This window comes from Columba livia, chromosome 2 (assembly GCF_036013475.1).
Source record: "Columba livia isolate bColLiv1 breed racing homer chromosome 2, bColLiv1.pat.W.v2, whole genome shotgun sequence".
NCBI classification, from domain to species: Eukaryota; Metazoa; Chordata; class Aves; order Columbiformes; family Columbidae; genus Columba; species Columba livia.
This window is the reverse complement of record NC_088603.1, coordinates 22583039-22597506: the sequence shown is the minus strand read 5'-3', so window position 1 is coordinate 22597506 and position 14468 is coordinate 22583039. Positions and strand designations below refer to the sequence as shown.

Here is a 14468-nt window from a genome sequence, read left to right as displayed (position 1 = left end):
AAACAGCTTGCCAGAGAACACAAATTATCAGAAGAACTAGGGCACACACTGTCATCACTAATTGCTTTTGATGGGAAGCATTAACGAAACTAAAAGGCTGAAGGACCATTCAGAAAAGAAGGAATTGAAGGTTCCCTGTGGCAAATAAAAATAATTACAGCAGAGAACAAGCAAATGTTTCACAGTTAAGATTTATATCCTCTAGATATGGAATGAAGATGAAGATGAGTCTTTGAAGCTGCTTGCCTTTGAAGCACAGCCAGGGGTAAGGTTCATTTATACTGGTATGGGTGCAATAAAAGAGAGCCTACTGAGTAATTTTAAATCTATCAGAAACGATGAAACCAATGACATTTCAAACCATAACAAACTAATCTTTCTGCCCTTCCCTTCTTACTAAATGAGCACCACAAATGTCTACTAGAAGGCAGCAAAGTTCAAAGAACTGTTCCAGTTCTGCTTGAACAGTAATGAAAGTCCTCTCCCATATTTCCGAATTGTATTTGGTCTCACCTAGAAGCATCCCTGGAAACTCCAGGCTTCTCACTGATCTGAACTAAAAATCAGAGTAAGCAAAAATTTACTCTGCCAAGACTAATGTTCTTTCCCGATGGATCTTTTTTTCCAGTGCAGGGGAGGCTAATTGTGGCTGTAATAATTAGCTCATAGCTTGCTTGGATCATGGCTTCACACAGTAAGGCTCAGAAGGACACAGGGTTGGAGGGAGGAATTGTGCCGTTGTGCTTTGTTTCATGGCTGATACCATAGGTTGGGAAACCTTCACAAGCTGAGCTGAGCTGCTCCCGTGTTTGGCAATCGCCGCACAGACATTGTGATTTCAGTGCCAGCCCCGACCACAGGGCCTGAAACATTTCAGAAGGAAACTTCCGAAGGCCAGGACTCTTTTTAGTCCTTAGCCCAGCTGTTAGGCAGAAGGTTTTTCTTTGGCTGGTCTGATGGCCTGGCGATGGTACCAGCAGTGACATTTAGTACTGTAAAGCCTCAGTCTCCTGCTTTAGCAGGATTTCACAAGTGCAGTCAGGCAAAGTTCATATTCTTAAGTTTTAAGACTATTGGCTGATCCCAAATGTGACAGTCCAGACATGTGCTGTGCCAAGCCTGCCCTAGTTCTGCAGAACTGTGATGTGTGTCCATCCTGTCCATCTCCTTGATACTTGTCTGGGAGACTAGAGGCAGACACGCAGCCCAGACTCATTCTAAGACTTTCCAATACTGCATTAAAGTACTTGTTGGCATCACAGCCACCCAGGTCCCTGCAGGTCTCTCTTGCAACGTGAATCAGAAATGTCTCCTCACCTTTGTTTATATGCACCAGAGTACAGATTTTCAACTGAAGAAGTCATTAACTTCAGACAAGCTAACACAATTCATGCCAGCAGAGAGTTCATCCACAGCTGTGTGAGGTGCCTTTAATCTGAATTGGCTTTTAGTCATTTAGTCATGACAAACTTATATTTTAATTACTGTGTCTGAAAATAATTTTTTACCTCATTTTTTCAGATCAGTCAGAAATGTCTTATTTAAATATCTACCTCTCTTCTTGTCTGTCCAGTTTTAGTATGCAAACCACTTCTATTTATTTTGCTTTGGCAGAAGAAATGTCACAGACATTAAATAACTGACATTTCTGAAAGGCATTTGTAGACTATCCCTTAGCTCAACAGTTGTATTCTTTTCAGAGATATTTAAGAGATGTATTTCGACACTGCAAGTGCTTTCTAAATTTAATCAGATTTCAAGCTGATGCATATTTTTATATTTAAGCCCCAAAATCCATTTAGAAACAGACTTAAGAACATGTATTCTATGCTTCTTATGGATGTTCTTGTTTTCATAGTCTATAATAAGATCAAGAAAAGATATTATTAGCCACAATTCATTCATTACATTGACTGAGCTAATCATAGTAAGCCATGACAATGTAATGAATCCAAAATGTGTAATATTAATGTGTAATACATTTGTTGAAAAATTGTGTGAACCAAAAACCCAAAGAAATTTTTACAGGAAGACTTGAGAATTTCAGGCAATGTGTTTCTCAGCTAGACCCCCTGCAGCACCAGTTCTAAGTTCAGGTTGGATATTCTGAGGTTCTCGCCTGGAAATTGGTCCTAATGGGCTGTGAAATCTCTGCCAGGTACTGCTGCTTTTCCAAAGGCATGAGAAGATACAACAGCATTTTCATGCCACAGTCACAGATACATTCTTCTAAGAATTTTTTTGTTGGACGGAGAAAAAATTGCAGGAAACCTGAGATTCAGCTGTGCCAGGTCCTTTCCCAGCTAACAGGCTGTAACTGCTGTTGTCAGTGCAGGTGCTACATTATTTACATAAATCAGTGCAATTAATTACTGCTGGTGGTTTAAGAATTTAGAAATGACTCACAAAAGAACATCTAACCCTGACCTGTGCAATAAAATAACCAAACCAATATTTTACACCTTATATTGCCCATTCAGAACTGGTTGTTTGTTTGGTTGGGTTTTTTTTTCAGTAATTCTGAACAATAAAAAAACCAAACCAAACTGAAACACACACTGCTAAAAATTTGCATCTAGAAACAGAAGACAGAGCGAGCTGAGGTCTCGGTTTGCAGGGCAGAACTGGATTTAGAACTATATTAAGCATTTTTTGTGATGATAAAATAAAACAGGATAAAAATGCTGTGAAAATTCTACTGGATCCATTTTTAAAAGTACACTTTAATTTCATTAAGGGAAAGCATAACAATAAATCCATTAGTGATGGGCACTTAGTGAATTGTACTCCAAACAGGAAACGAGTAATTCAATACACAGCTAATAGAATAAAGGGAGACAGATAACTCCGTGTGATTTATCAGTAAGTTACAGATCATTTTGTCAGGAAGAAAAGCATATAGATTATAAACTGTTATATACATACTAGGTTATTTATGTAAATTACCTATTAGTGCATTTTTCTGCAATATCAGAGAAGATTCCTTTTTCCAGATATTTTTCTTTTACACTGTGCTCGCTCACATTCTTTTTTTTCCTATGTAAAATGATTAATTTTCTTTCAATACAAATGTTCATTTGAATAAAAAGGATGGAGGGACCCTTGAGGGAAAAACTGGGCAAACTGAGGACAATGCAGAGGACAGGCTGTTTAAGGACTTCACATTCCAGCAGCCTAATGGTTGCCAAAGGTTTTGGAGGCATTTCTTCTCCCTTAGAGTCTACAACACGTTTCCTCATTGTTGCAGCCCTATTCTTCTTGCGTGTTGATATCCATCTGGTTTTCCTCATCTTGTGTTTAAATCGTAATCTCTTTGTGACAGCAGATCGTTGCCTTATTCTGCCTGGGCAAGTGGAATTGTGGCCCCTGAACTTGTAGTGCAAACAAGGGGTAGCATTGGTGCTAATGCAGTGCACCATAATGCTCTTTCACAACATATAAATGTAAATTTCTACTGCACACTCACAAGAGATAGTATAAAAAAAGGAGAGGGGAAAAAGCTGGCTACAGCTTGAAGTCAAACAGGATTTAGGGCTGTAGAGAAAAAGCAAGCAATCTTCCTGCCCTCCTCCATCCCACCTTCCTCAATGTCCCAACTCCATTTCAGTTTTGCCTGGATTATGTCAAAAAAAGCCCAGTAAGAGCTTTCTGACTCAACCCACTTATCTAACCATGCGTAGCACTTTGCTGCTTGTAAATTCATGTGGCTTCCTCAGACAGCCCCGCCTTTCAGAAAACCCCTGGATCCTTCTCTGATGGTTTAGAATGTGGTATGTTTTTCATTACTGAGACAATGAAGCTACATACACGAGCAAGGAGAGCTGCCAAGCAGAAATGATGTTCTGTAAGGTCACTGCTACATCTCCCAACAGGGGTTGCTGAATCTTTAAAAACAGGAAAAAAATCCAAACCCTTATATGTCTTCTCAGCCTTTGTATCCTAAGCCTCAGAGGGATCGCAAATTGGGGTGAGAGGGTCACCCCACTGCTGGATGGGAATAGGCAGAAGCTCCACTTATCGCCAAAGTACAAAGTCCCTGCTATCGCAGCAGGGGTGGCAGAGGTATGTGCAGGCTCTGTCCCTGCCAGCCAGGGTCAGCTGGAAAGCTTCGGTCTCCCCTTAGAGCTAGAGGGATAATCAGGAGATCCTTGGGCAAGTCAGAAGCTCGGTACACACAGAACTCATTCTTTGGGGAGAGATCTTAGCTTTCCTTCCTTCACAGAGACATCTCATGTAACCAAATGCCTTAAGGTGGTATTGATTTATCTTGTCTCATCCTTTTATTGATTGTGTAGAGGAGCACACGCTTGCTGTGAAAAGGAGGTATAATTCTCATTTTACAGACTGAAAACAAAGGCAGGAAAAAGGTCAGTGGTAACTAAGGTGAGTCTGTCTTTCCACAAATCTAACATTTGGAGCAGGCTGGGATCTTTCAGTCAGCCCAGTTCACCAGCTTGGCCTGAGAGCACATCCAGTGATTCCAAAAATAAGGCTGATAAGTATCCAAACTTAGCAGCAGAGATAGTGAAATTACAAACCCTCTGAACTGCACCGAGGGCCATATGATCCCGTCTCAAATGCACCATATCTCAGAGTCAGTTATGACAAAGAACGCAGCTTATGAAATGTGCACTTAACAACAAATTGCACAGTGCATGGAGTAGCACAGTGAAATAAGACATTTGACAAAAGAGGTGAAATGTCGCCGTACTGTCAAATTAATACTATTTCATACTTTCTGTTAGTATCCCTTTTCTAACTAGGGGGGACCTTTCATATTCTAGTGGGAGCAGGATCAGTGATGCAAGCAAGTTGTTTTAATTAGAGCATTTTTTTTCTACAGAAATTTCAGGGTTTGACTCTTTGAATGCCTGGATACTGTCAGTCTTGCTAAGGTCTTATGAGTTTCCTACTTCATTTTCTCTCTTCCCTCCCACTGCAATGGTTATCAGATGGACTCCCTGCTAATAAAATTCCCAAGAGAGAAAGAACAGATAACCCTGAATTTTGACAGTACCACTGAGGGAAGCCTAATTAGGAAAGAAATTGGAAGAGCTTGTGAGGAAAGGAAATAGTTTAGTTTGCTACAAATGGGTGTACTGTTTCTGCTTGCTTCTTTCCAATACATAATCAGGGTCACTCACAACATTAAAAAGAGAGCAATAATTACATTATCCAGTTGTGCTTCCCTAGGGTAACTACAGAATAATGAGCTCATTGCCATCCAACAGAGAATGAGGCTTCTTGTTTCTCTACAGATACTATCTTCCTTATCCAAGAGATTTATCATTATTAATTGTCATCTGATTGCATTTGCACTCTTACAAAACCACATGGATTTTATCTATTGACAGACATGAGGGAACTTCTTTAAAGCACCACTCAAAATAACAGGCTTTTAGATCTTCATGGTTTTATTTTCTATCATTTGAAGCAGAATCTCAGACCTCATAGTACAAAGATGTGTCACAGATTTTCCTGGCTCTAGTTTTTAGACAAGTCGAGCTGGAAACAGTTATAAGACTGTGACTCATGTTTTCCTTTTATAATACCCTTTTCTACTTTTTGGGCATTCTGTACTAGCATGGGACTGTCAGGATCCTTCCTAATGGCTGTGTGGTTTAGTCCCTGTGGCTTCCTTCCCACGGCAGAGAAAGCAGACCTGCCATTTAGCATTTCACCACCACGGGCCCTTCATCACACAACCCAGATCTCCGCATGCCCATCTTTTCCAACTTGCAACGCCGTTGCTCCTGAATAACTCATGCAACCTCCCTTTCCTGGGGACCCTGCAGGAATGTCCCTCCAAAACTTAGCCTAAGAGATGTCACAGTTTATTTATAAAAGGCTTTGCCTCAATCTAGGAAATTATCAGGCACGATACTGACTTGAAGAACTTGGCTTGTGTTCTGTTATGTGCTTAAGCAGAATCCTGGCAAGTTGCAGAAATAAATCTAAAGTCAGTGGCTAAAGAAATTGGCTGTATGCCAACAGGAAGAGCAAGAGCTTGGAGAGTTCCTGATGATCTCAGCCTGGAAACAGGAAGCCAGGCTGCGGGGGATCTCTGACAGCTGGTACCTAACGGTTTAAGGACAGCAACACGTGAAGCAACAATATGTTACTCGAAATAACAGTCAACAAGAATGGTCTTAAAGATTCTTGTAGCAATTACTTAGAGTGAAGCAAATGAAGAGTTAATAACAGTAATGACCATGAGGTTCTGTGGGAATATTTGTATTGGCAAAGCCCACAGAACCGGTTATTTTCCTAATCTGTAAATACTTTCTCAGACTGTATCAAATGAGAAAGTCACTGGCTAGGGGTTGGGAGGGGATTCAATGACTCAGCAGAAGACTATGTTTGTTCTGCCACAAAGGCCTTTCATTCTGAACTGTCTGAGGGCCAGCTTTGTAAATGGACAATTACTTCTTTTTAGGTCACAAAAACATTGAATTAATTACACAGGGAACTAGTAGGGATGACATGAAAGCAATTTACATGTAATAATCACTTGTTATCATCAATTCAGGTGTTACAGAAATGGTAAAATTTCCTTTTACAGCTTGATCTTAAAAACAGACTACTGAGTTTAAAGCTTTTTTAAGGCAGTAATCAAGCTGTGCCCCGGACTCTTGTGTCCATCAAAGCATTAAACATCCAGTGGCTTCTCACTACAATGCCATTTATGTTGTGGCCAGCTAACCAGACTGATCCACAAAATCAGCAGAGCTCAGCACAGTGGTCCCTGAGGGAAACGCCCATCTTATCTTAACACTTTAGTTTTTAAAAAGGTGAGCAGTGAACTGCGAAGAATTAGAAATGGAGAATGGGTGGAAAGGGGGCAACTTTAGGGCACCACCAGCCTTCGACTACAAGAGTTCTCAAGGATTGCCAGATTTCGTCCAAAAGAGTTGCCCGTAAGTGTAAGGTAAATAACCTCAGTTCAATCAATTTTGACAAAATCAGAAACTCTTTTCTGCTTCCAGCACCCCTAGTGAGTGAGACCATAACTGCTTCTCCTCAGAGGAAATTACTTACTAGCAGATTCTTGGGGTTACGAGTCTAGTCATAGTCTTACCTAATGTCTCCCTGAAAGATGCTTTCCATCCCCTGTCTCCTCCAAAGAAGTCAGTAGTAAACACCAGGAACAAGTTATTACTGGAGCTCTTAATATTCAGAGGTAGTTCTGCACCACAGAATTTCCCAAGGAGAGGAGCGTGGGTGTCTGAGCCGTCATATACAGCCACATAATCCTTGTAGCAGGAGGGAGATATTTCAAGCTCGAAGCTGTTGAATCTGTAAAATACAGTTGGAGCTTTAGGTATTATATTTTCATTTCTATTCCAGTGTTATGCATGCTTTTAGTGCTTGAGGACAGGTCCAAACAATAGCAATAGCCACAGCCATACACAGACAGATACCACAAAACATTTCTCTTAAGGAACAAGCGAGCAGCACTATTAATTGCATGGCAAAACCCTCCAGCAAATAGTGAACCTCACCACCTGGGCCTCCAGCAAGGCAAGCTGTCAGCACACCTCGGCTTTCTGGGAAGCAGCAGATCCCCCTGTGCAAACACACCCACTCTCTCTTGTGCAAATTGCTCAGCCTGCTATTTCCTTGGGCACGTGAGGGGCATACAAAATGCAGGCTCAGATTGCAGACCAGCTGGGTCTTCAGCTTCGTTGCGAAATGTTCTCTTAATTCACAATCAGAATATATGTGACAGAAGAATATATCCATCTTTTCATTTCTCAGTGCCAAGATCTTGTGGCAGCCATACCCCTCTTCAAGGCAAGACAGCACACACTCAGAAGTCCACTCTTTCTGGGCAGGTATTATTACTTGGGGTGTAAAGTGAGTACCAGCGTTCTAAAATAATTACTTTTTTCTTATATCAACTCACAGAAGTTTCAGAATCCCTCCAAGGCTGACAGCATTTAACTAAAAGCATCAGCTCTGTTTTTACAGTTTCTTAGTCCCTTTGGTGACCAAAGCAGGAAGTCAAAATTGTGGTGATGTTTTGCAAACAACAAGTTACAGAGAAAGATATAAGGGAGCTTGAGGTTGATAAAGGTGGCTTCAGTAGCCATTTCTCATTTTAGTTCAGCTTTCCCCTTGGAAAAGGAAAGACAGGGAGAACATTGTCAATAAATGCTGTCTTTAACTGGGTTCAGAGAACAACCCGTCCCCTTGATGACAAGTTGAACTTGGATTACATACTTGAGGGCCACTACTTTGCCATTTCCGACTGTGATGTAATATGAGCAGTTCATGTTGTTGTGGTAATCAAGGACCGAATGGGCTGGACTGCTTATAACACCGTCAGGGCCGCTGAAAATGCCACCACAAGCTGCAGCGGAAACAGAAAAAAGAGTGATTAGTGTCTGAATACTAGCTTGGTCCTAATTCTCCTATTTCTTGCAGGAGTTTAGCCATAAGGAAAGAAAAGCCCTTGATAAATAGGAGCAGTCTTCACTGTCATGCCTAGAACTGTTAAATGTAGAGATGCCCATCATGTTGTGGTCTGCAGTGGAAGATTAGTCAGTATTGAAGCAATAGGTTGTTTCTAGTCCATACCAAATGTGAATGGCTCTGCATCTGTTCAAAGATCAAGCCTGATTTCAAGTGTGCTGCAGCAGGAGCAGGGAGCAGCGGGATGGGGTGGGTGCCCCATGCAGCAGTGTGAGTGCGGTGTGTCTGGAGGAGCTCTGCACCCATTCTAGCTTGCCTAGGGAAACCTGGTTGATGTGTGTGCAAAGACATTTCCTCATCCAACCCCTGGCCCCATGGAAGCCTCTGAAAGTTTGGCAGTGACACAAAAGCAGCCACAATTGCACACATAGCCCTGCCCCTGACTTTTCAGGAATAACTGTACACAGAGCCACATCATCTCTCCACCCCGGCAGGGCTGGGGCATTACTGTAGCACTTGTTCTGTGCAGAAATTCAGAGAGGAGTCCTCAGGTATCACTAACCCTGGGGACTGTTCCCCACTTCAACTTGTGCTGGGATGTGCCAGCAGTGGGGGTGGCTGAGTTGGAGAGCTGTGTCCTTGCTTTCTCGCTGAGGGGACAGCCAAATTCTACAGCTGAGAACTAAAGGCACTGCTTGGCTTCTCAGGGTTTCACACCGTGGGTGCTGATGAGGCCAGTGTGTGGCTAATGTTTGTTCCAGCTTCAGTGCTTGAAGGAACAAAAGCTATTATAAAAGCAACTCTAATCTCCATTGTTAGCTTCCGCCTTTATTTTATGATCTTAACTTGGGAAAAAACCAAAACCAAACAAATAAAAAACCAAGAAAACCCCAAACGTTTCCCTGCATCCTGTTGATAAATGGCTCAAAGCCACATGCAGCGTTTCATGTTTTAAAAGACATGCTATTGCCCAGGCCACCACCTTAACAAAGGCAGTGCCATACAGCCTGCTGCTGCTGGACACAGAGCCCCTGGCTCTTCAGCTGGTGGCCTGGAGCACTGGCAGATAAAGGACAGGAGCCAGGAGGATAAAGAATGAGCATTGTTCTACAATAGGAGGAGGAAGCCTTTTTTTTTTTTATTTTATTTTTTCTGCAAACAGCACAACTAAAGGGAAGAGGAATGTTAATTACCAGAATCTGCTTTGTATACAGCAACAAGCTAATAAGGCTGCAGTCATCTGTCTCAAATGTCAGAAGTCAGATAGCAGCAACTGACTTCAGGGAGTTATGAAGGTCTTTTCCATGAGTAATTGCACATTGTCATTTCTCAGTGCCGTTCCCTCTGTCTTATCTGTATCAGGCCATTCATTTCATATGAAGAATTTGGCCTTATGCTTTTTGCTGTGGCTTTGAACATGAGGAATGTATTAAGACAAATACCAAAGTTAAGAACTCACATTTTCTCTGAAGTTAGAAAATGAAATAGCTTTCAGAAGTCAATGTACTGTCTTTATCAGTAAAACCCAGAAAATATTAAAATTGGTTTTGAAAATAAAATTAATCTTTTTTTATATTTATATTTGTGCAGATGTAAATTCTAAACTCAGTTGGAAACTTCTTTTTCTGATACATATTTCCTCTTCAAAAGAGTTGTCATGTGAATGACAAAAAGTTTTGGTGAAAATATTTATTAAAAAATAAAAGTATATCTGGATCCCCATTTTTATTTACCTTAATACCTAGCACTGCAAGAGGGTAACCAAATGGAGTCATATAGCTGGATCCATTTAAGGATCCTGTTCTAGTTCCCATGTTGCATAATATAGTTCTAATGTAACTGAGAATCATTCTCTTGTAAGTGATCAAATCTTCTAAATGAACTCAGTTAAATAAACCAGTCATATGTGTCTCCTTAAATATTATTAAAAACCAAACAAACAAAACTAACCAAAAAAAAACCCAACAAAAACCCTGCCAAAATGGGTTGCATTTCTTTTCTACAGCAAAGGAAAAGTTTTTCAGTTTCCAGTTTCATCTCATGTAGCATCTTGAAATGACAGCTGTGAGATAATACATCAGTCAGTGACAAAGCGCACCAAGCAGTCCCATGTCCTGGTCCTGAGGGCTTTTTTGGGCAAGTGCAGAGGGAATATGAACCATCTGAATCCATCTGCAGTATTCCCAATGTGACATACAACATTTCCTACACTGAACCATTATCCAGCGGAAACATTTCCACCACCTAAAGCACAGGACAGTGGCTACTCACCAAATGCTCTGAATCTTGCTTGGAATCCGAAGCCGGCAATGTGAGAGTCAGTGTAGAAGTTGAGCAGCATAGGTCCAAAGACGCTGACTGGGGCAGGGAGCTCATTACCGCAGAGCGTGATGAGAGGATGTGGGGTAACCCTGGTCCCACTGAAGATGCTCACTCCATCATAAACACAAATTCTGCTTGAGAGTGCTGGGGCTGCATGGACACATAATGCAGAATTGTAAGCAGCGTATTTTCTATGTGATTTGCTGAGCTGCAAGTACATAAACCTCACAGAGGATAAGAATTACATTTTATATTATTTTCCATTCCAGGACTTTCAATTTCTAACATGCAGCAAAAGGCAAGGAGACTTTGTATGTAAGACATGAGACTAGTCTCATTCAACACATCCTATCACCTGGAAGATGCTCCAGGCCTCTTGAGTTCTTGGGAGTTCATAGTTGAGTGAACACCATCTATGAGGAGATGAGAGGAACAAACGAAAGTGTGAATTTCCTCGGCAGATTGAAGCAATGCACTTTTATTCTCCTCGGCAGATTGAAGCAATGCACCTTTTGTTACAGGCAACCAACTACCTCATATTTCTTTCCCCTAATGTGGAAGTCAGCACTTAGTGCAGGGAATTTTACATCATTAGAAGTGAGAATTTGAGAAAATATAAAAATATTCCATACACTAACGTTTCAGAGCTGACATTTCTCTCTGGATTCCCTCTAACTTTGGAATACTAAACTCAGATTCTTCAGCTTGACTCAGAAGGCCAAAAAAGGTAAATTTAAACTCATAGTTTGCAAGTGAGATGCTATAACTGTGGCAGTCAGTGGAGATTTGGAGATGACTGAGCAATAGGAAAAAAAAACAATGAATTTCAAGTGCAATCTGCATTAGGGGGCAAATTGGTGCAGATATAAGGGTGAGAAGCTGCCCATTCAGAAGCACTAAGAAACACAGAAATGGAGAATGTAGCATTCTACTATTTTTTCCCCCATTGCTTTTTAGTTTCTCATTTGCAGTCAGGTTCCTGGAGCAATGAGGCATCCTCTCTGACTCCATGCTCTACCTTTCTGACTTCCTAGCCACCTCACCATTTGCAACCAAATTCAACTGAGAGGTCTCAAATGTACTGAGTTCATATAAATTTCATGAAGGTCAGTAGCTGAGGTAGAGTGCCAGAGGAATGTCCTCAAAGAAGGACAAGCTGTGCTTTCAGTGTCAAGGCTATGAGTTGGGGCAGAGACCTGTGAGCACCAGCCAACGCTGGGAGCTCAAAGCCATGTCACCAACTCCCTGCCCAGACGGGAGCGATAAGGATGGGGAGAAGCTGCTGGTACCCAGGGTGGTACCATCAAGGGTTGTATGATGGGAGCTAGAGAGGTTTAGTATCATGTGGGAGAAAGAAGGGAGCCACATGGATTATGCAAGAAAGCTGGATTAAGGCCATTAACAAAAAACGCAGCACACATTTACTGAAAAATGAGTTTCATTAGTTGTTATGCTTATAGAACAACTTGAGGTTTTCTTTCTCTCTTTCTTCATAATGGCATAATTCATCTTCTCTTTGTCAAGCATAGTGGAAGCTGCGCTGTCACATGTTTACTGAGGTTAAGTTATCATGTCTAGCAATCTGTTAGCAACAATGGGGCAGTTACTTAACCTGCCAAGGATTAGTAGGGAGTTATCTAAATTTAACAGGAGAGACACTGAGCCTACTGCTTACAGTGGAGTGATTCCCGAAAATCATTCGGGCGAAACAAGCTGCTTCCTAGTGTTATAGGAAACAGGATGACTCGTATTGAACAAGATGACAATAGGAATGGAGTGATAATTCTGTGTCACAAGAACAGCAGTGTGATCCAAGCAGTCAGATATATTTTAGATCCTCTCTAGAGTTTTAATTTAAAAATTCCTTCTCTCTCAATAAGACAGTGTCTTCTAACATGCTTTACATTGCGCCAATAGGGAAATATGTTGCTGTCTGACTCTGATAAGAGTAACTAAGCTGAAAACAACCAGCCACAACAGATAGCCAATTACACTGTTAAGAATATAGCTAATTAATAAAGTTCTTAATGTCCTACTCTATTATGAGAATACTTGATAATGTGATAAAATTAAAAAACATAATGAATTTTAAAATACAAAGAAATGAAAAAAAATAAATGGAGACAAGTGACAATTCAGAAGCAAAAATATTTGAGAAAGCAACTAAGGTCCTTTTCTGAAAAGACTTTAGAGAAAGGCGTGCAGTGAAACAGATTTCTCAGCAAAGCAAATGCCCGCATTACCTGTCACAAACTGTTTCAAACTGCTGCACTGGAAAGAATAAGATGGTGGAAATAGCATTATGAGCAAAAGGCTTAATTTCTAGCTTTGAATCCTCATTTTTTGGGCCAATATAATTTATGACCCCTGAATCCTGGCAGGACTGATGATTCTTTGATCTCTATCTTGTAACTCATTCTCTTGTTTACACTTTTGCTTTATTTCCCACCATACCAAAGCATTCTGTAAATAATCCTCAGCCTCAGATTCGTCTGTTCTACCTCTTTATGTCATACTTCCAGCGTCTACACATACTGAGCACATCATCAGTGATTCTTCTCTGTGGTTTATTTCCTCTAATTCTATCATCTTAGATATTTTCTAGAATGATTTCTGTCCCTTGTGCTACCATGGAACAGCTTTCACAAGTATCCAGAGATCTTCCTTAGTCAGATGTCAGACTCACATCCTCTTTGAGCAGCCAGGCACTTTCCGCATAGCTAGCACTGTTTTCCTTCATAAAGCCTTATCTATTAAGAGCTTTTGCTTATCCTTCTGGTATTACTGTATTCTCTCTTCCAGTTCATCCATGAGGATTCAGTGAGACATCTCCTCTAGTGTCTTTCTCTCTTTACCTCTTTTTAATCTTATCTTGGGCTGCATCAAAAGGAGCGTGGCCAGCAGGTCCAGGAAGGTGACTCTGCCCATCTGCTCCACTCTACTCTGACTCAGAGTCCTGCATCCAAGCCCTGGAGCCCTCAATACAGGAAAGACACGGACCTGTTGGAGACAGTCCAGAGAAGACCTCCAAGATGATCAGAGGGCTGGAACAGCTCTCCTGTGTGGACAGGCAGAGAGAGTTGGAGTTGTTCAGCCTGGAGAAGAGGAGGCTCTGGGGAGACCTTATTGTGGCCTTTCAGTGCTTAAAAGGGGCTGAAAGATGAGGACAGACTTTTTAGCAGGGCCTGTTATGACAGGACAAGGGGTAATGGTTTCAAACTAAAAAAGAGGAGATTCAGGCCAGACATGAGGAACAAATGGTTTTACAATGAGGGTGGTGAAACACTGGAACACGTTGCCCAGAGAGGTGGTAGATGCCCCATTCAAGGCCAGGCTGGACGTGCCTCTGGGCGACCTGATCTAGCTGAAGATATCCCTGCTCATGGCAGGGAGGTTGGACTAGATGGTCTTTGAAGGTCTCTTCTAACCCAAACTGTTCTATGATTTTGTGATCTCCACATTAGCTCTGTATAATCTCATTTACAAGAACAAATGCAACCACTATCTCTATGCTGATGACCTCATAAGTCTACATCCCTCCTCCGGGCTTCTTTCTGTTCTGACTGAAATTTTATTTCTGTCTCTCAGCAAAACCATTCAATAGGAGAGACTTTTTTGCCCTCTCAAGTCTTCCCTTGTATCATCTTTCTTTACAGTCTTATAATTTTGCTTGCCTTAATTAGGTCCATGTCTATGATTTGGATCTCTCTAGGTCTTCACATCCAAGCTAG

General features: G+C 41.3%; 1 protein-coding gene across 1 annotated transcript in view; it reads right to left on the bottom strand.

The window, feature by feature from the left end:
• Window positions 1-14468, bottom strand: part of CUBN (cubilin) — a 140578-nt gene that overhangs the window by 10055 nt on the left and 116055 nt on the right. The window contains exons 57-59 of the mRNA XM_065050909.1: window positions 10687-10887; window positions 8224-8353; window positions 7079-7296 (exon numbers count right to left, since the gene is read on the bottom strand). Of these exons, the coding sequence (XP_064906981.1) occupies window positions 7079-7296; window positions 8224-8353; window positions 10687-10887 (549 nt within the window). The remainder of the gene's footprint in view (window positions 1-7078; window positions 7297-8223; window positions 8354-10686; window positions 10888-14468) is intronic.